Source organism: Sebastes fasciatus, chromosome 14 (genome assembly GCF_043250625.1).
Source record: "Sebastes fasciatus isolate fSebFas1 chromosome 14, fSebFas1.pri, whole genome shotgun sequence".
NCBI lineage: Eukaryota > Metazoa > Chordata > Actinopteri > Perciformes > Sebastidae > Sebastes > Sebastes fasciatus.
In genome coordinates, this window is record NC_133808.1 from 13701220 (window position 1) to 13722871 (window position 21652).

At 42.0% G+C, this 21652-nt stretch overlaps 2 protein-coding genes across 6 annotated transcripts in view; one reads left to right on the forward strand and one right to left on the reverse strand.

Moving 5' to 3' along the window:
* The window catches only part of myo16 (myosin XVI), a 120301-nt gene that overhangs the window by 37063 nt on the left and 61586 nt on the right, over positions 1-21652 (reverse strand). For all 5 annotated transcript variants that reach the window (XR_012597127.1, XM_074659056.1, XM_074659055.1 and 2 more), the window contains 12 exons: positions 21497-21562; positions 19556-19683; positions 16850-16955; positions 15416-15533; positions 14383-14530; positions 13551-13668; positions 11343-11460; positions 10521-10592; positions 8562-8703; positions 7851-7923; positions 4251-4403; positions 3493-3693 (listed from right to left, as the gene is read on the reverse strand). Coding sequence is in view for 4 of the 5 variants with exons in the window: in XM_074659056.1 (XP_074515157.1) it covers positions 3493-3693; positions 4251-4403; positions 7851-7923; positions 8562-8703; positions 10521-10592; positions 11343-11460; positions 13551-13668; positions 14383-14530; positions 15416-15533; positions 16850-16955; positions 19556-19683; positions 21497-21562 (1443 nt within the window). In the remaining variant the exon portion in view is untranslated. The remainder of the gene's footprint in view (positions 1-3492; positions 3694-4250; positions 4404-7850; positions 7924-8561; positions 8704-10520; positions 10593-11342; positions 11461-13550; positions 13669-14382; positions 14531-15415; positions 15534-16849; positions 16956-19555; positions 19684-21496; positions 21563-21652) is intronic.
* On the forward strand, positions 1073-1879 carry LOC141782534 (uncharacterized). The gene has a single exon (XM_074659057.1). The coding sequence runs from the start codon at positions 1076-1078 to the stop codon at positions 1862-1864; it is 789 nt and encodes a 262-aa protein (XP_074515158.1). The 5' UTR covers positions 1073-1075; the 3' UTR covers positions 1865-1879.

A 21652-nucleotide genomic window follows, 5' to 3' on the forward strand; every position in this document is an offset into this window, starting at 1 on the left:
TATGAATTCTTCCAGAGTCAGATGGCAGTTGCTTCTACTCTGTTAAACTAAGCTAGTTAGCTAGCTGTTACTTCTTCTCTGTATAATGATTGAATTTAGCTACTGCCGTATTTATGTAGGATAACAAAGTTATCAGTCTGAAAGTTGCATGTGTCTGACTGGATTATCTTGCATATGGACACTTGTTTATTCATGTTTTCCCTGTCTTTATTTTATGATGACAGAGTTGACATCACAGATGGAGGGATATCTGGTAGAAGTGGAGATAACCACCAGCAGCACAATGAGCTCATCAGCAGAGGTAAACATAAAGAGTTGTTGTCTGTTTAGTTCAAGTAAAAGTCCCATTCATTTTTCCCATAAACAATGTGACGTGACTGACAGAAAATATCTGGTTCTTTGATAAAAAGTCAAAGGTGTAAGCCTGTGTACATAAAAACGTTGACATTAACTACGACTCCCAAGGTGCATTTCTGCAAGAAATATCCAATCAGAGCTTAAAATGATATTACTGAAAACACAATCTGCATCTTCAAATGACGTTTTTTGTTTGCAACTGTAACAACTACGTGTTTTGAATTTGTTACCGCTCTGATTCACAACTCTGACTAGCCTTTTCTCCATGACAACAGTGACAGAGGCTCATGGGAATTGTAGTATCTAGACTCGTCCGCCATGCCAAATTTATAACTTTATAACATTCAGGATGCCTGAAACATGATGTGGTTTTGTTCCATTGTTAAGTGCAATACTGCACTCTCTGTTGTTTTAATGTTGAAAACTAGTTATTGACAGGTCACTTCTTCCTGTATTATTAGTGAGCGCCACAAATTAATATCCTCTCTTACACGTTTCCTATCTTTCTCTGTCAACGTGCCTGTGTATGTCGCCTGTTTTTGTCGTTCGTCTCCTGTTTGTCTCACACCGTTTTCCCCCCGAATGTGTTTGAGATCTATAAAAAGCGCTATATAAGTTTAATCTATTATTATTATTATTATTATTACATATTTTTGCTTCATAGCAACAGACAGCCACAAATCCAGCCGGACCTTATGGTGAAGGTGAGGAGAGTTTCATGGCAGAACAAATGGATCCACAGCAGCGTGCCGACACTGTGGAGAAACCATACTGCTGTGACTGGTCTTACTCAGAGTATCTGAATCGTCAGAGTATCCCCATTGGAGAGAAGCCCTACACCTGTGAGCAGTGCGGGAAGAGTTTCAGGCGATCTGTATCTTTGAAGTATCATCAGCGTATCCACACTGGAGAGAAGCCCTACAGCTGTGAGCAGTGCGGGAAGAGTTTCAGATACTCTGAAAATGTAAAGGTTCATCAGCGGACTCATACTGGAGAGAAGCCCTACACCTGTGAGCAGTGCGGGAAGAGTTTCAGCCAATCTGGATCTTTAAAGTATCATCAGCGGACTCATACTGGAGAGAAGCCCTACACCTGTGAGCAGTGCGGGAAGAGTTTCAGCCAATCTGGATCTTTAAAGTATCATCAGCGTATCCACACTGGAGAGAAGTCCACCTGTGAGCAGTGTGGGAAGAGTTTCAGCCAATCTGGATCTTTAAAGTATCATCAGCGTATCCACACTGGAGAGAAGTCCTACACCTGTGAGCAGTGTGGGAAGAGTTTCAGCCAATCTGGATCTTTAAAGTATCATCAGCGTATCCACACTGGAGAGAAGTCCTACACCTGTGAGCAGTGTGGGAAGAGTTTCAGATACTCTAAAAATGTAAAGGTTCATCAGCGGATTCACACTGGAGAGAAGCCCTACACCTGTGAGCAGTACGGGAAGAGTTTCTCATTGGAACGCTGTGTAGAGAGTGTAATTGAACCGTCTGTATCTATTAGCTGTTAAAAAAAATGACATGTTATCTGTAAAAGTTGTCATGAAAATATTTCAATAATATTGATACTGCATGCAACTTGAGTCGTCACCTGTTATTATTGCTTTAATTCCTCCATCAAAGCAGCAAATTACACACACGCGCGCACAATCTCCCAGCTGAAACTACGGCAGCGGGGGAGGGGGTGTCTGCGCTGCGCCACACACACACACACAAGGTGAAAACAATACCACCGTCACTGTCACAGCTGGTAAATATATATCTTTGTAAAAGTACCAAACCAGCTTCTTTTGCTATAAGATGTGGTAGCATAAAAAATATTATTAATTTTTGTGAAAGACCTACATCTTCTAGTATGTGTTGACAGAATATTTTTTTAATGGTGAGTGTGGACAATCGCCACCTAGTCCTCTAGTCCTTTTTTCCCTGCATAGTAGGGCTGGGACGATACATCGATCTCCCGATTCAAAACTATCAAGATACTTGGGTGCCGATTCGATATGTATTGCGATTTTTAAGTATTGCGATTCTACAAGTATTGCGATACGATATTCCGATTAATTGAGATTTTTGTTAACGTTTTTAACACTGGACCATAGGAAAAAGTTGAATCATGCACTTTTAGGGACTTTTACTTTAAAATATCTAAATAATTACAATAAAAATGTTTAATTTGCAGCATGTATGTTGTCAGAGATGTCCTGAAGTCAAATATATCAGTCATTGTCAGGAATTATTTATACAATTTTTTCCAGCAACCCAAATATTAAAGAATAAAGACATTTCCCTCACAAATAAGTGGTATTTTCTTTTTAATTTATAAGGGACATGTAATGTTTTATAGTTCTGGTGAATATAATCCAATCAATCTTATTTCCATATATGTATTTTGCATTTACAGTTCCCTTTGTTAACACGTGTATACTTCCTCTAACTTCGCAAAGTCCGTCACTAGCTCTCCCGTCAGCTCTGTTTTCTTTATACATCCATGGTCAGCTCTATCGGGCCGTTTGAATGCATTTAACATAAATGTCAGTATATGGGTGCGCTAAAGTTGCAGCGTCGGCTGATTTGACCATGGAGATGCGAGTGACGGCTGGCTTGACCGCACGTTACTGCAATACGATAACGTTTCCTGTCCATGACAGAGTTAGCAGGCAGCTTTAGCCATGATGTCTAGCTCTGCTTTTCCTTGGTGTGAAACCCAAAGTGTTTCCATACTTTACTGTATGTGTAGTGTTAACCACATTGGATTAAAATGTGAGGGTGTAGGTCGTATCCACGCGGAACCTTCGCCGTTTTCTACTTTTTTGTTTCGGCTCGCTGCGGCCGACTGCTGTTTGTTTTGTCATCAGTGGAGCACAGGGACTTAGCTTTGGTAATTCCTTCTGTACAGCGACTACTGATTTGTCAAGGCAACTGTCCTAAACTGAATTATTGTTACATTTGGTTGTGATTACGGTTCATGATTTTCAGTAGTCTGTACTGTAATATGGTGGGTTGTCCATCTATCTCCTCTACTTTTTAGCCTTTTAGAGATCTGCTGCAATGACAATTAGTCGTGATAGATTTCATGTTATACTGCCCAGCCCTACCACCTCTAAATACATATACACATTTTTCTGTAATACAGACAGACCTGTCCAGCGTAGTGGCTGACAGTGAAGGCTGGGCCCTGGTCTTTGGGCGGGGGGTTTCCGTTGCCATCCTTGGTTGTGAGAGAGAGACCCTGAGTCGGATTGGAGTCCAGCTGGGTTGACAGCCTCTTGTACAGGGTCTGCTCTGCTGGCCGCAGGCTCTGGCTCTCCTCATCTAACACGCACAGCAGTCCCTGAGGCTTCTGGAGGAAAGACAGACAGATGCTCACGTTATTTATGTCATTCATGGTTACAAAGCACTCTTGATAATAACAGTAATACATTATTTTCATTATGACACTTTTATTGATATATTTGTCCCACTGATATCAAATAACTTTATTATATCTAACTGATATTTTTTTGGCATTTCAGTCATTATTGATAGAGATTGTAGACAGACAGGAAACATGGGCTGAAAAGGACTCATGCAATAAAGGTTGAACAAGGGACATGTTGCAATCTTAACCACTGGGCTACCACCAGCCCTACCAGTCATATTCCAGTTTGAGTTTTATTTTTTACTCAACCAGTCTTTATATGTATGTTACATTTTTGTTGGATGTCTCACTTTCAAATGACACTTCAACTAGTAAAAAAAAAAGAGGAACTGTAATTAATGTGTTGAAACCCTTTCCAACTTTGAAAAATAGAACAAAAAAAGAAAAGCTTTTGTCAAAGCACTGGGTGGGCTTGCAGTGTTGAATGACATCATGGGACAAACTGGACTGGACTGGTCTAAACCAGCAACATACAGTACCTGAAGAAAGAAGTCCAGCACGGCTGGCTGGTTGCCGGGGGAGCGGGGACTCTCCATGGCGATGCCCTCCTGCAGACACTCAGCCTGTTCCTGCTGGAATAGCACCTCAGAGACGTACTGCCTCAGCCGCTCGTTGGTCATGTTCACGCACAGCTGGAATGCACACAACACACACATCAACCTGTGGACACACACGTCAGTGTGCACATGGCATGAAATTCCTCCATAGAGACACAATGCTGTGTGTTTGTTTTTCAAGCAAACAAAATGCACAAATATAATCTCAAACGCAACCTGCTGTGGCACCAACGGGGGAAGTCAATGGGGCATAAATGGACTGACTACTCATATAAACACACCGGACCCTGAAATCATGAGAGCTGTTTACAGGGACACCACATGCAAGGTATACATAGTGATAGATGTCCCTGTGTAGGGCCTTTATTCAATCCCACTATAATGTGGACAAAGTGTTCCTGCTGAGACACATGAACTCTTCCTAACCCAGCAGTCAACCAATCAGATGGGTTTGTCTGGCGTGTGGAGCTCTGGAGGGGAGACTCGAGTGTGACTTGTCACATTGATGTAATGAGAAGGCACACAGAATATGAAGCGGAACAACACAGGACAGCAGACTGCAGCAGCAGGCCTGTTTAAACTTCTCCTGAACCCAAATGTGTCACAAAGCGGAACACAAAAAAAGTCTCAACAGTGTTGTAGTCTAGGAATGAACTTGTCATTCTTGTACTTCAGAGAGGTGTCCCTCTTTTCAACCCAAGATCTATCCTTTGTAGTGTAACGTCATGGCATCTGACATGAATACAGACGTTTTTATCACATGGATCATGAATCTTGTAGGTTAGGTGATAATGACTAGCTCACAAATAAAGTGAAAATGGAAATATTGATGTTGTATTCTGTGCTCAAAAAAAGCCCTGCAGCCCTTAGTATCAGGGTTATGTTGCTTATCCAGCCGCTGAAAGACTGAATGTTCATTTGCTGGTGTGAAAATAAACAAACATGTTTTAGTTTTTCTCTTTGGGCACTGTCATGCGATTGAATCAGAACAACGCCATGACCCACATTTTGTCTCACAGCCCACTGATTGAGACGTGCTGATCTAGAGGTGAGTTGTGCTACGGTGCAGGCAGACATGGTTCTGTTTTTCTGTTGTCGTTGTTTGTCTATTCTTTGTCTTCAAGCTAGTCTAGTACATTAAAGGCTTAGTCCCAGCAGGTGGTTGATTGAGTTAGCTCATTAGCAAAGTGCTGAGCAGGTACAACACACCCGACAAACACAGCTCTAATTAACAAGCCTTAATGACCCTGATCACGCTGCGCATGTGGAGCCTGCCTGTGTACAAGTCTGCATGTGTGTACAAACATGTCAGAGTGTGAGGTGCTTGTTTGTCACTGATGTGCCACATCTACTGTAAGAGATCACCGAGGTTTGTTTATCCAGACCTTGCTCCTCCTCCTCTTCTCTCTTCTGTGTGTGGTGGGTAATGTGTGTATTAATAGGCATCTCAGCAGCAACAATGGAGAAGATGTCTGAGGGAACGAGGCAGGCGATGCCACCGCCTGCCAGAGATAGTGTCTCTTTTTTCCCTCTCGTTTTGTCAGCCTCCTCCCGTCTCTCCCCTTCTGCCACTTGCACTCTCCCTGACCCGAAGAGGAAAGGTCACGCAATCCCTCGCTTCCACTTGGATTAGAGAACATCCAGGGGGGGGACTAAGGCCACTGACATCTTAGTGCCACACTCACACAAAAACCAAAGTCGCGCACGCAAGCAAGCAAAGACAAACACACACTGGCCTTAATAAAGGCTGGGAGGAGATTGGGAGTTCCACAGGGAGGGAAGGTAAGCTCTGAGTAGCAGGAATAAGCACTTAGCCTCTTGAGCACTATGAATTACACACTAAGACACACGCACGCACGCACGCACGCACGCACGCACGCACGCACGCACGCACGCACGCACGCACGCACGCACGCACGCACGCACGCACGCACGCACGCACGCACGCACACACACACACACACACACACACACACACACACACACACACACACACACACACACACACACACACACACACACACACACACACACACACAGTGATATACAGACTGGTCTGCCTGGTCCCTGCTGGTCTTACAATGGGGGTAGTCTATTAACAGTGACTGCTTGATGAGCACATGACAGATTTATAGCCTACAACAGGTGAGCTGCACATGTTGTACTCTGTACACAATGCAATGCAATCACACACACTGACATAATGAAAACAACTAAGCATCGCAGACACACTGATCTATCTGAGGTCAATCAAGGTTCCTCTTCTTAAAGTTCCCACATTTCAAAAATGGTTTCCTGTACGTTAAAAATGGTCTCGCTTCTCCTCGCTAAATACATTATTTGGTGAAAAGTGCATCACAAGTAGCTGTTTGTATGATGCTATGGAGAAAGAGAAACTAAGTCAGCCAGCCCGTATTTCACAACCTCTCCAAGTAGAAGGAGCTATTGGTTTGCTACTTTCAGGATCCCACTGTTGTGCTCTGAGCTCTAATACAAGATGAACTTAGGGCTGCAACTAACGATTATTTTAATTGTCGATTATAAATAAACAATTAATTGTCAGAAAAAGGTGAAAAATGTCGATCAGTTTCCCAAAGCCCAAGATGACGTCCTCAAATGTCTTGTTTTGTCCACAACTCAAAGATATTAAGTTTACTGTCATAGAGGAGTAAAAAAAAATATTCACATTTAAGAAACTTAAGAATTTAGACTTTATTTCTTAAAAAATTATGAATCAATATTCAAAATAGTTGGTGATTACTTTAATAGTTGACAACTAATCAATTAATCGTTGCAGCTCTGGATGAATTTACTCATGTTTTTAGCCAGACTGAATATTATTATTATATATTAAACATAACTGTCAGTTACTGTAGCTTACTGTTTGACCACAACACTGACAAAGACTTTTACTTTGAAATAATTTAGGTAATTTCTGTTGTTGCTGGTAGTTTTATTCAATATTGTGAACAATGAGAGCAACTTCATTGGAATGGGATTTGGTTTTGAATAAAGAATCAATATTGATTTGTATCGTGATACCAAAAATCTAAATCATATTTGTAAAAATAAGATTCTCGCACACGCACACACACACACACACACACACACACACACTGGTTTGAAGCAGCCCATTACTCTGACATCTCACACACAGAGCAGTCATTGTGTCAGCCCTCAGTTCATTTGAGGACAGCTGAAAATCACGCCACAGTCAGCCGCAGACCTCATCTCATTCATTACAATTACTGACTGAAATATCCGAGCTAAAGTAGATAACAGTCCCAAATATTTTCAAAATTTGATTAAGGTCTATTTGAAACTACAGTACCACGCACTATTCAGAGATTTCCACAGCTGGGGAGGGACGTTCTTCTAAGCCAAATATGGTATTCAGGGAATGTCATAAATGCATTTGGCTTGATTAGGGAGAAGTAATCTGTTGGCTTGAAGGGAAGAGGAACAACATTGATGCGTTTCTTTGGGGTTGACTCAATCTAATAAACGTAATCATCGTCCCACCTGCTCAAATCCATTCCTCTGAAATTCTTCAAACCCAAAGATGTCCAAGATCCCAATTTCCAAGGCAGGATCACTGGAAGAGATTAACAGATAGAGAGCATATTTATCATGTTAGACCACTTTTACTCCAGGATCAACCTGAGAACTTGTTTGCTTGCTTGCGTCACTCTAACAGGAATTATCATGTTTGTGTGTGTGTGTGTGTGCAATAACACGTCTGACGGGGGTGTGTCCAGTAGTGAGTACAAATTGATTATGTTCTGTGGTTGGTGTGTAAACAAGGCAAAGCACAAACACATTCCAGGAGATGGAGCACCGGTTATCTGACAGTGTGATAAGACTTCACAACATCAACAACGCCAAGGATCCCATTAGCCTTCACCTAAGAGTGTGTGTGTGTATTTAAGTTGTTGAGTGCGAGACCTTCACATTAAACCTTGGGCGTGTCCTCCATCTCTACCTTGTTGTTGAGTATTTGTCATTCCAGCGTACATGCCTATTCGTGCATGTCATGCAATGTTAACTATTACAAACCTCCACTCTAAACTATGTGTCACGTCACAATATCAGTGTTGGTGGTGTTTGTGTTATCAACGGCCTGGGCTGCCAAAGAAATTCTTTTGGCGGTTAACAAAAAAAAAACCTTGGCACACATGTGCATAAACAGACGCACACACACACACAAACACACACACAGACACACAGCTATACCCAGTGCTGTCGTCCTGTCCCTGTAGGTAGTCGTTGGTGCTGTTGACCAGATAGCTGAAGAGGCGTCCATAGATGGCCTTCGCGAGTTGGTCTCTGTACTGCTCTGATATCTCCACGGTGTGACGCCGAGTGATCACGTCACCTGACACAAAAGGGACATGGCAACGCAATTTTTTGACAATTCGGTTGATAGCACAGTGATCGTACAGTATTTGTAAGGATTTTATGTCCCAATGCCTACAAAAGTTGTTTTGTGCTGCAAGAAGACACAGATGACTGCTGAAAACAAAGTCCTCCTGTGAATAATTCTTGCTAAAGCAGGACTGATACATTTTGCATGGCCAATATCATCGGCTGATTTCCGCTTATCTCAGCATCTGCATATATGTTGGCTGACAACTTCTAGTACAGATCTTCTCCAATTATATTTTTAGGGGTGTAAGAAAATATTGATACACATGAGTATCGCGATATTATGTTTTGCGATACTGTATCGATTCTCCAAATTGCTGTATAGATTTTTAATTCACCTCTGAAAAATCCGCCAGTTGTAGCAGGCTGGCATCATATGAAACTATATGACCTAAGGAATCCATTGGTACCAACCATGTCATACTAGCTTGTCGCGAAGGAGGCTAAATAACGCTCCAAACTTATGCAAAATGAATGCAGTACAAATGCGTTATTTTCGCCAGTTCTAAAAATAACGTGTTTGAATATTTCTGCCTACTGGGTTCCCTAGACAGTCTTAAAATTATATAAATTGGGTGTCACTGGAGAGTTGAGACTCTTGTGGATCCAATGACACCAACTGTATTAATATGTGATGATGTTAGTCCCGATGGTAGCCATTTCACATAGTGACATTTTTACACTGATTTTATACACAGGGCGGTGTGTCTTTATCACAAATTGCGATATATTGCAATATATTGAATCGTTACCCCTGTATCATGATACGTATCGTATTGCCAGATTCTTGCCAATACGCAGCCCTATATATTTTTGGAGGTAGTTTAGAAATAAATGTAGTGTTGCCACTCCATCATTTGTCCAGCAGAGAGCACCTGTAAAATGTCTCGCTCTGTAACATGTTTATTTTATGTGTTTATGTTAAAACAAAAAATATAAGCCAATATATTGTTAACAGATTTTTTTTAAACTCTTGAATATTGGTGTCTGTATCAGCCTCAAAAAGTCCCTGTTGACCGTTTGGAGCTATTTCATCTCACAGAAAATGTTTTTTTTACAATGTGACTTTTTTCCCTAGAGTCAAGAGGAAAACCACAGAAGGCTCTTCCCATTTTTCATCTTCATCTCATCTGATCACTCCAATATACACGGATATTTTCACAGCGACAAGGCCATCTGGCATGAAGCTAAGTGGTGAGTGAGAGAGGTGTGAAAATGGTCGGCAAACGCTGCTTTATTTCGTGTACGTATCATAACAACGGCTTGCAAATTCAGCCGTCCTCAGTCTTACGGTTTCCCTTTTTGAATGACAAATACAGACTACCGCTAACTGCTGGTAGGGAGAGTTATTTCATCTCACACAGTCACAGAACATACGTGGTAGTTGGCCATTGGCTGTAGTCTTTGCGGTGTGTTCCGAGTGCAGCTTTTTGGCCAAGACAAAGGCAACGTGAGGCGACACAACTGGCGGCCTTCGTTGCCGCTACTTCTTTCGAGTTGGTGTGTCTGGGCCTTAATTTGGAGCCCCTGATTCCAAACCACTATAGGTCCACATTAGAGATGTTAGACTGATCTTACTCTTATGAAGACATGCTGCTTGTAAGTAAATATAAAGTAAATGCACCCTATTTAAAGATGTACTTGTAACTTCAACCGTGTTGAGGTTTTTCCTCTACATGTCTTCTACATGTTTTTGCCGTAAGGATTAATCCATTCATAATCATCGTGACGGAGTGAATATGTTCATGAAGGCTGGTGAGTGGATACCTTTGAAGTACTGGACGTCGGAGGTCAGGGCGGTGCTTAAGTCATTGGAGCACACCTGCAACAATCCAGCAACTGTACAGAGGAACAGGAAGAGAGAGAAAGAAAAATGTGATGACAGGATGATAAACTTCAAAATAACAGCATTAATCATTGTATGTGAGGTTGTCAGAAAGGTAGCGCTGATAACATCCCAGAAATAAATCTGCTCTTCCCTTCTCTGACGATGACACCGCGCTGCCAGCACAACAAGCTGAGCTCTGCTTCAGATCATTCCCACTTAATCGATCAGCGGAGCAGGCAGCAATTAGTCATCAGTGGATTTCTGAGCAGTACCCATAAACAAGCAGCCGGAACAGGTGACAGCGACCCAGAATCCTTCTACTGACTTCACTAGCCATGACATCACATCTCCCTGACAACAACTGGCTCTTTCCCGTTCTGGCGCTGATGTCATCTGTTTACCATCTCACTGAGGTCAGGGGTCACAGGAGCAAATGTAGCGGTTGCATAATGAGGGAGATTCAGAAAGAGCGAAAAACACAGACACCAATAGCGGTAAAGTGTCTGTTTAAGCGGGATCTTTCCTCACCGTGGTTACGCTTTTGGCAGAAAATGCGGCTTACCAAACAGGTGACTGTCTGGCCTTTAGCTAGAGCTGGCAAGCTGCCAAGCAGAACTCCATGGGGGAGAGAAAAAGGAGGAGCGATGACGACGAGGTAAACAAGATGAGTGAGCTGTGATGCACCCCCTCTTTCCTGCCCCCATCCCACCGCCACACAGTGGTGGAAATGTGACCCTGGTCATGTGACGGGGGGCACTGACCTCTCTCCAGCAGCTGCAGGTCAGAAGGGAAGGCTGTATCGGCCTCTGTCAATGCCGTAAAACGTAGGTCCCCAATATGGAGCACAGCAGATAGCAGAATAAACACTGAGTCAACCTCCTAGCAGAGAGAGAGAGAAAGATGAACTACTATTAGTAAAATCTTGGTGCAATTAAAACATGGATTTTCCTTTTTTATTCACTGCTCAATACCAACTTGCACAACATGAAATGGAAAGGAACATTTTCATGATCCTAAATCCAACCTTGGGGTCGGCGATATTCTATATTTATCTTAATGTCAACAAATCCCATGAAAAATAAATAAATGCTCAAATTGAAAATCCAACATTTTTTTTAATGACGCCTCAACCCTCCTCCCTTCATTCACACATTTCCTTTCCTCCGTCCCACTCTCCCTTCTTCCATTCTCTGCCCTTGAGTAGAGGACACTTAATGGAATACCCCATTACCCACTGCTCTGAATCTCTGAGAGGGGGATGTTCGAGTTTGAGGGTGTGTGTGGATGTGTGTGTGAGTGGGTGTGTGTGTAAGAATATGTGTGCGTGTGCACTCTCTCAAGGCAGGATATTGGAGCTGATATCTGGGAGATAAACACAAGCATTAGTCTCTGTCTGACACTCTATACACAGACAGACTCCCCCTTGCTTAGAAAAGGAGAAGAAAGGGAGCGAGGGCGCAAGGGAGAGAAAAGGAGCGATAGGGAGCGTTAATGACGATTGACCTTTTGGGCCTGGACTGGGAGTCTTCCCCTGATTAGACTTAAACAGAGACCAATGGGTGGTCTATCACTCCTACTCCCCCACTCCTTCTTCTTCTGTCCCTCAGACTCTCTCTCTTATCCAGTGGACACTAGTGCCCTCTGATATAAGACTATCTATCGCCCTATTCCTTGTCCCTTAGGCCTTGCCTGTGTGTATTGACTGCTACTGGATTAAAAGGTGAGATGGTGGTCACTCACTGCTGACAGATGCTGACTGGGAATCTAAGAATAGAAGCTGATAATGGGCTGGGAACACGGCTGGTGGTGCACAGGACGGAGTGTACCACACACTGTGGGACACTACATGCACGCAGCATGCATAAATCAATGTCCTTGTCTTCTGCATTTCATATGGTCTTTAGATAGATAATCGAAACACATGATGAGTCCCAATTCAGGGTCATAAAAGATCCAAATATCTAGGCCGAATATGTTGTAACAGGCCGATGATGCCCGGTCAGATGCCTAAGATGCCTGAACTTGAAGGACGCAATGTTGTGTCCTTTGCATCCCTCAGTATCCCAAAACCTATTATGCAGCGGTCAATTGCTTAATGGAGCATGGGCAATCCTCTTCAACTTGGAAATTACTTACAACCATGTCATTATTTACCAGGTATTACGGGGACCAAATTCTGGTCATGCATTTTGAAATATTTCGATTTTACAAATTGAAAAAAAGCTCACAGAACGAGCCATTCGTTTTGCTGTCTGCGAGGTTAAAGGGGAATTACGCCCATTTTCAAAATTCATACATGTTATTACTATGGTCTAAGACAGTCCAAAAAATATTAGTAAACATAAACAACTCTCTCCCTAATCCACTCCCAAAGAGTGCTAAAACTCAAGTTTGTGTGAACTGCTACATAGACAATGAATTGGGAGAGTTGGGATGTTATAGACGACACTGAGAGCACCCAGTATATGGGAACATTTTCTGTTTCGCACCTGGAGCACTACAATACAATAAAGCTCATTTGGGTATTAAAAAACCCCAAAACATTCTGTTTGGTCCACAAAAAAAAAGTCTCCCATTCATTGTCTATGGAGCAGCTCCACACTGTGATATCACAAGTTTGAGACTTAATTCTCTGGTTTCTGAGTAGCTTGTGTTCACAAATATTGACTGAACTTTACTAGGCCATGGCAATAACATATTGGAATTCTTAATTTAGGTGGTGTTCCCCTTTAAAGACAGATCCTTCGGAGGATCCAGCTCCTGAACTCAGACTCACTTAAGTACTTTTTAAGACTGTTTTTTAGACTGTTTGTGCCAGCGAAAACCTGGGGTAAAATCTCATCAATGACCTCATAATACGTGGCTACTTCAGGGTCTGCGACATCAACACTTTGACTGATCCCTGCTGTCAATAACCTTTGAATAAACAGACTCAACAGAAGCCGTATGCATGCAGTGCAAATCGATACCTGCTTGTTAAAGCCCAGGGCTCGCAGGGCTTGTTTGACTGCTGCGAGGCGTTCCCTGCTCTGGGTAGAAGCTGTAGCTACTGGAGGGTTCTCTCCTGGAAGTCCTCCGCTAAGATACCTGGAGGAAGGACGGAAAGACGGGACAATGTGGACCAATATTTCAACGACAAAAAAAAAAAAATAGTCATAGAGGACAAGGTGTATGTTAAGTGTACATGTGCATTGGTTCCAAACATCTACCCATGTGCTCAGCAGGAATTTATTTGCATATCTTTGGATGACAGAGACCTAGAAGCAAAAGATTTATGAGGTATTTCTGTGCAGAGTTACATAGAGTCCCAGTCACACTATGCAGAGAGCTATGTTTGGGAGGGAGGAGAAAGACCAAACATGGTTTCAAATCTGCAGGACTGGATCACGCACACCCAGCAAGGACTCATGGAGACACAATGGGTTGGTGTGATGCCAGAGGGACTAGCGTACTTCTCTCAAAACAGAGCGATTCAGGTCAATGGTTATCACACTAGTTGCATACATTGGATAACAGAACAGTTAGAGTAACTCACAACCACACGGTCGCTCTACAAGTAAGAGCATGCATGAGTAGAGATGTGCAACACAAGCACAAATAAAAAAATCTGATATTACAGAATCAGATATTTTTGCAGCATGTACATGTGAGCAAGTTAAGGCCTCTAAAATGATCCTAACATTTAAAGAATCATTGACCTGAAGAGCTCTTGTGGGTGAGATCGCCAAGCAGCACCCATACTACTTTCACCAGTGATTTTATGAACTATCAACATACATACAGCAGCTGACAGCCACGTACCTGTGAGCCAGGACGTTGTTGAGGTAAAGTGCGCTCATCTCCTCGGGCGGCAGGCCTTCAGCCATCAGATAGAAGATGTTGAAGCTGTGCTGGTGAGGAGGCAGGTGGACCAGACGAGACTTCTCCAGCATGTGGGTATACACGCGGGCTTAAAACATCAGATGTGTTTTTTTACTTCAATAACGTGTTTGTAAATTGCATTTTAACAGTGCTGATGACAGCAGTGGTGCTGAACATTCAATCTGTGGACATTGTTCAATGGCCAGTGCTCCCTCATCAAATTAGCTGGGGTGAAATAAGGTGAATAGGGTTGTAAAGATGGCGCACAGTAGACTCATGGGCTTTTACTGCCACCTGCTGGTGGTTCACTATTGTGTACCTGATCTCAAACTACATCATCATACACTAGTACTGTGCCTGCAGTATATTGTGAATCTTGTATGTCTAAGATCTCTGTACTATCATCATAATAATCATTTATTTAGGTAATAAATATCTGATTTATTTAAATAATAAATAACAAAAGTATGTGCAATTTAAACATCTAAGGAAACATTTTATGTCTGGTATAGGGCTGCAAAATTAATCAAAATTTTTATCAAAATCACAATATGGCCTACTGCAATTTTCAAAGCGCGGGATGAGGAGGAAATCGTGATAATGGCTAAAGGTGAAATGTGTGTCAAAATACCGTTTTAAATGAAATATTGTGGTGCTGCAGAGATGTCCTGGCCTACACATAATATCATACAGACTTATAAAAACAACTCTGTTTGATACAGATCCCCGCAAAAATCAAGTTTTTCAATGAAAATGAGAAGAATGATGTAAAAATGATCATACACTCTAATATCCCAAATCATATCGCAATAGCAATATCAGTCAAAATAATCTAAATTTTTTCAAAATTGTGCAGCCCTAACCACAATATAGACAATTTGAAGAAATAAGTGCAATGTTTTGACACTTGATCAGCTTTTATCAAGGAAATACAGACAATATTTTATGACAAATAAACAGTAATGTAGGTTACCTCTGAGCAGCGTCCTCCTCTTGTCACAGTATTGGATGGTCAACAGCTTGATAAAGCGGCTTGAGTTGTTGTTCCTCACAGTCTTTGCATGACCGAAGGCCTCCAGAATACAGTTAACCTGCACATTTTGTCAAACCAAAGGAAATGTTACCAGCCAGTTGGAATATCCTCTACAAATCCTGCAGAGCATGTATGTCTTTTTCTATTCCAGTATAATGAAAACAACTTGCGCTCTCTAACATAGATTTGTAAACCTGAATCAAAAAGGAGTTCTGCTCCCGTTCTACTTCCTACCACTAGATGTCAATATGCAACACGTTATGTGGGAACTCAGTATTTTCTGTGTCCCAGGATGATCAGAGAGTGAGCTGACCCAGATATCGACTACATAACGATGACTTCATCAGAACACAGCGCATGCAATCCCAGGCTACACACGGCTTTGTTACCAAACTGACTGACTGAGAGCAGAGCATTGGATCATGTGTCAAACACCACGAACATGTCACAATCTGAACCACAGGGCATGCAACAAGAGGCAGTAAAGAAAGTGCTTTCTTTTCTTTTTCATCAATACCAGGGAGGATAGTAAATTTGCTTAAACGCTTTAAAAAAAAAAAAAAAAAGCACATGTATGTTTCTTATATGATTACAGCCTCTCCTGATTCATTGGAAAATGTTCCATGGAGAGGATATGGGTATTTGACATCCTATTGTACATTTTTTTTTATCAATACTCCCTCATTAGGCTGTAAAGTATAAAGAAAATGGACTGTCCCCTAAGAATAAAGTCCAAACAATTTTCTCTGCTGCAAATGGTTCTGTCCTAAAGAAACAGAGTCATCTTAATGGAAATCTTGATGCAATCAAACACAGCGTCTGAATGCTCAAATGCTGTCTTTGACAAATGAACAGCTTTCAAGCTGAGAAGAAAAGACTACCAGCAAAGCCCCATACTCTGGTGTACTAATCCATACATCTGTTCTCTCCCCCCAGTATGGCAACCAAAAGAACAGCAGGTTACATTTACACGGCTATGACCATTGCCTCGCTACACAGTGTGCTATCTGATTTTTGAATCACAGAGATGACGTTGTGGCAAGGAACAATAAGCACAGGGAGAAAGGATGTAAGATTCAGTCAGTGCCTCGCTTTGAAGAACACACGAATATGATGAGTTCCTCAAGGAGGGCTGATTGTGCGGAGCATGGAATATGAAATGAAAAACAGCACAGATGTGTACTATAAGATTATTTTTCTCGCGTTTTTGCAAATCTAATGTAAAAGACACAAGGGCGTGAGAGCAACAAAGGATGCAAGACTCATGACTCAGGACGCTGCGATTACATCACAAGTTCCTTAGCCATATAAGCCTCCAGGACACCCGATGACCGCTTGAAGTGTAAAACAGAAGAGTATCAGGTCCAGACTTACATGTTTCATTCTGGGCTCCAGTGCAAAGCCTTTGGGGCTGGAGCGGGCTGTCAGGTGTCTCACTATGTGCTTACAGGCCTCCGTTTTCCCAGAACCACTTTCACCACTAGAGGGACAAAACAATGCAGATTTAATGTCATTCATGCCTTTCGTAGATGTTTTTATTGTTTTACCTGTTGTGATTGTCTCTAATTTTCCCAGTCTGTTTTAAAACAGCTCATATGAACATTGACACTGGTCTTGCTTGCTCTGATCATTCCTCCTGTTCATACTGGACATTAAGAGATCCCTTCCTACTGCGCTTCGACAAAATCATCATGTAACAATTTGCACCTTTATTGATATTTTATATTTCACTCTCTATACTTGTACTCTTTTCTTCTCTGTACTGCAACAGCTGCACAACCATTGGAACCAACCATGTCATGCTAGCATGTCGGGAAGATCGTTAAATAAAGCTCCAAAGAGGAAAATCTGGCAAGGCAATTTTCAAAGGGGTCCCTTGACCTCTGACCTCAAGAAACTGTATGTGAATGAAAATAAATGGGTTCTATGGGTACCCATGAGTCTGCCCTTTGCAGACATGCCCACTTTATGATAATCACATGCAGTTTTGGGCAAAAAACACACCGTTTTTTGAATGCAGTACAAATGTGTTATTTTTGCCTATTCTAAAAATGATGTATCTGAATATTTCTGCATACTGGGGTCCCTAAACAGTCTTTGAATTACATAAATTAGGTATCACTGTAAAGCTGAGACTCTTGTGGATCCAATGAGCCCAACTGTATTCATGTGTGATGATGTTAGTCCCCATAGTAGCCATTTCATATAGTGAGACCATTTTTTATAATTTGACCTCAATGTATAAAATGACCTGTGGTGACCTCTAGGATAATCACAGCCTCATGAAAGCTTTACAGCCACAAACTAGAGACGTAGAGCATTCAGAGGATGGATGGCTTCCCTAGGTATATCGACAATAAGGTGGTTTCTGAGCAGTTTCGAGAACAGAAATGCTCACCATCCAAATACAGAATGCAATTCTTGCAGAAATCTCCAAAGGTCAAACGTTTTTGAAACCAAATCACAGCATGTTTTTTTCAAGGTCTTGGTGTCTTCATGTGGTATTTTGGAGGGATTATTGATTATTTTTATCAATTCTCGAATGGTAAAAAATGTTTAAATTTAACACCAAATCTGTGTAACAAATGGTATCAACCCAAAAATTGCTGCAACAACTTGTGATACATAAGTGAGCATGGAAATGGCCATCATATACTTCCTACTTCTTATAACTTTACTTGTAAACTTTAAAAATGTATTTGAATTAATTCAATATTTATTTCTTAATTTATGATTTATGACTAGAAGAACTTGACACAAATTAATCTTCAGGTTCTCAGCTTTCAGATGATGTACACCACTTCTATGTGACATCTACTGTTGACCTGCTATCTCCCCCTAAAGACCACCCGTACCCCCCCCCCCCTAAAAAAAGCAAAAAATGGGTCTATGAAAAAGAGGAGTGGAGTGAAAAAGGTTAAGGGAAGCTAGACATCAAGAGTAAAAGGCAAACTTAACAGTACATAAATCAAGAATCTGTGTGTGTTACACTTCTCTGGATGTGTCTCAGAAGAATAGGCGTTATGCATTAGTCATCAGGGTGTTTCCCACATCTGTCACCTCAGTTACACGTCTCCACCTTCCTGACATAACCCCTTCAGGGACCCCCACCCATCAAATTCATAATCTATTCTTTCTTTCTGACACAACCAACGTTGCTCCATTGATCACCACCTTCTACACGCTTTTATAGCCGCAACTTATCTGGCAGTGGACGCCTGTTTTTAATTTGCCGCTGAGTGAATATTAAATGTGACATAAGGTACCTCTCCAGTACATGCTCCGACACTCACCGACATGCAGAGAGTTGAGACCGGCAGTGTAACACCAAGCAGATGGCTTCAGAAGGTCAGAAGCCCTCACTAATGACCGCAGTGTGCTGTGTTGCGCTGTTTGTCTGTGTGTATGTGTGTTACTATATTTCCTACTAACGGCCCTGCTGGGTGGGAAGTCCAAAGGCCTTTCCACTGTCTTTTCATTTACCGGTTTTTATTAGATTTCAAGGGCATTTTGTTAGAGCACTAGCCTCGGGGGATCATGGCCACTGATTGCCTGTAAACATGTAGGTGTGTGTGTGCCTCTATGCATGTGTGATGAAATACGAAGTGAAACAGGAAGCTTGAACGAAAGAGAAGGAAGAAAAGGAGGAGTAGGGAAAGAATGCAGGAAGTGTGTGTACGTGAGAATATACAATGTGCTAGCATGTGTGTGAGTGAGATGGATAGCCCTGTGGCCCGGGCGCATTAACTCTCCGCCAGACTGGTTACAACTCAGCGGGAATGTCACTGGAGAGCTGGAACGGGATTTAATTGCAATCAGGGAGTTGCCTTCGTCCAGCCGAGGACAAAGTGCAAGACGCCGCAACGCTCTCAGCAAACCTCCATCTAAACAGTGCCACTGCTCAGCTCAGGCTGTGAGCTATTAATCTCTCAGGGAGTGTTTAACAGGTGCGTGGCAGAGGGGTGTGGACGAACAAGGTGGAACAGCTGAATGTCAGTTATTTCGCTCTGTTGAGATTTTTGGTTTCATAGTCACGAGGCACAGAGTTCAGTGTTTGTGTATTGAATGAGGCGGGTGTACCTCAAGATGAAACACTGCGGCCGTCTCTCCTGCAGCATCATGTGGTACGCTCTTTCTGCTGAGGAGAAGATGTGAGGTGGCAGAGAGGAGCACAGGCGACCCGTGGAGCTCAGGTACAACTGACTCACCTGAGAGAGAGAGAGAGCCCGTTAAGATATTGGATCACAACCTTATGTAACATGGATATACACATGTGGGCTGAGCAACACACAGGATAACATTTCAGCAAAAACAGTGAAACCATGCTGGGTTTAACTTTCCATCCCTGTGTGAGTTTGTGTGTGTCCAGCTCACTAACAAGGTGTAGTGTACCAATCTGTCTAACCAGGTAATTCAACCCAAAGTGACAAAGACATGAAGTAGGTGTTGACTGAAAATTGTCATCAATTTAAACACACACTTACATGTGCAGTATGTGTAAACAAGAAAGCCAGCAAATGCACTACAGCTTAATTCCAGGCTGTGTCACTATAATAGAAAATAGTAACAACCCTATTCCTCCATCGTTTTAGGGTTGTAACAGTAAATTGAGGCATAAAGTATTGCAACACAAACATACTAAATATACACATGGAGCTAAAAATGGACCAAAGTATTAACTAAATCTGACCAGCTGTCTAGTTTTTGCACACATGCAATACCATTTTGTTTAGTGGAACACTGTAATATTAGTTTAGTATTAGTATAGTACTGCTATTAGCAGCATTATAAGTAATATTACTACTGGGGGGACCCAACTTCAAAAATATCCATTATCACTTGCCGTCACAGATCGTTTCGTGGTTGCCAGTAACACTGTTATCCCTCAATACTGGACCAATTTTGAAAATTGCTGTCCCGATTAGTCACACAAAAACATGGGAAAATAGGTTCCAGGTTGAAAAATACCCAAGTTGCCTTTTAAGTGATTCTACAACCTACATTTTGCACTAAACCCTATAACAGAAACTATAGTTTAAATGTTGCACAATTTATGTCAAAGGAGGAATAAATGAGGAATTTTGAACAGTCACAGTTCCAACTTGTTGTTAGAAACATGGTAAGTGTATCAGACAGGAAACCCTCCATTGTCTGTCACACTGAACTGTGATATGACTGAACTGTCGGTAACCAGTCCAGAAGATGTGTGCCAGTGCTGTATTTGTGGCTGTGGACCACCAGACCACACCAGAGGGGGTGACAGACGGCCAGCACATCACACATATTGAGACATATGTCCTTCTCACACTGGCTCGTCCCTGCTCGTCCACACACCCTCTCAGTCGGGTACGGGAGCCTGGAGTGACTCCAGACACCGGCAGGAATGGGACAGCCAGAGGGGGCCTGGCTTCATTCTGTCATGGCAGGAGAAGATGTCTCCCCCTCCATCCAACCCCTCCTGGGTCCACATGGGCAAGCACTAAGCTGGCATTCATTCAGCCTTTTCAAAATAAGATATCCACTGTTTAAAATAAGGTGACACACACTGATTGATTAATATCATTAACAAATGATGATAATGTTTTAAAATCAGAGTCTCCTTTAGCTTTTGCAAATGTTAATTAAGCTGCTTTTCTCCAATAGATAGCATTTTTAAAACTAATTATTTATAGTGGAGAGGAAACGTAATAAAATCTGTGTGTGTGTGCTAGCTAAACTGGATCCCTCTCTTCCCTCGCTGATGCATAGTCAGCCTAGTGCTGTGTATCACTGACAGGAAGACTGCATTATTTATCAACCACAAGGTCCATTTCATCTGTTCATGCCCTGCTTATTATACAGCAAACGGGATTCCTTAATAGTATGCTTTTGCATGTAAAATGCATAGCCTATCAAATATAAAGCCACATGCTTTAAGCCTGGATCATAGCACATAGACATGCAAATTCAACATTAAGAGAGCAAAGCACGGTGTATATTGTAAGCCTGTGTGAAATAGAGGTCATTTAAATGCATGCTTACCAAAGTGGAGTAGATGGGCAGCTCTTTGTTTGGATTGACCAGCAGAAGGATGTGTCCAATGTAAGTCTACAAAAAGAGAAGAAAAAAACACACCTTACTGATCTTTTACTCTTGAAACTCTTTCCTTTACATCAGAATTCATGGTGGCGACAATCT

What these genes read in the sequence shown, in the direction of transcription:
- LOC141782534 (XM_074659057.1), top strand. Translation starts at nt 1,076, where the DNA reads ATGGCAGAACAAATGGATCCACAGCAGCGTGCCGACACTGTGGAGAAA.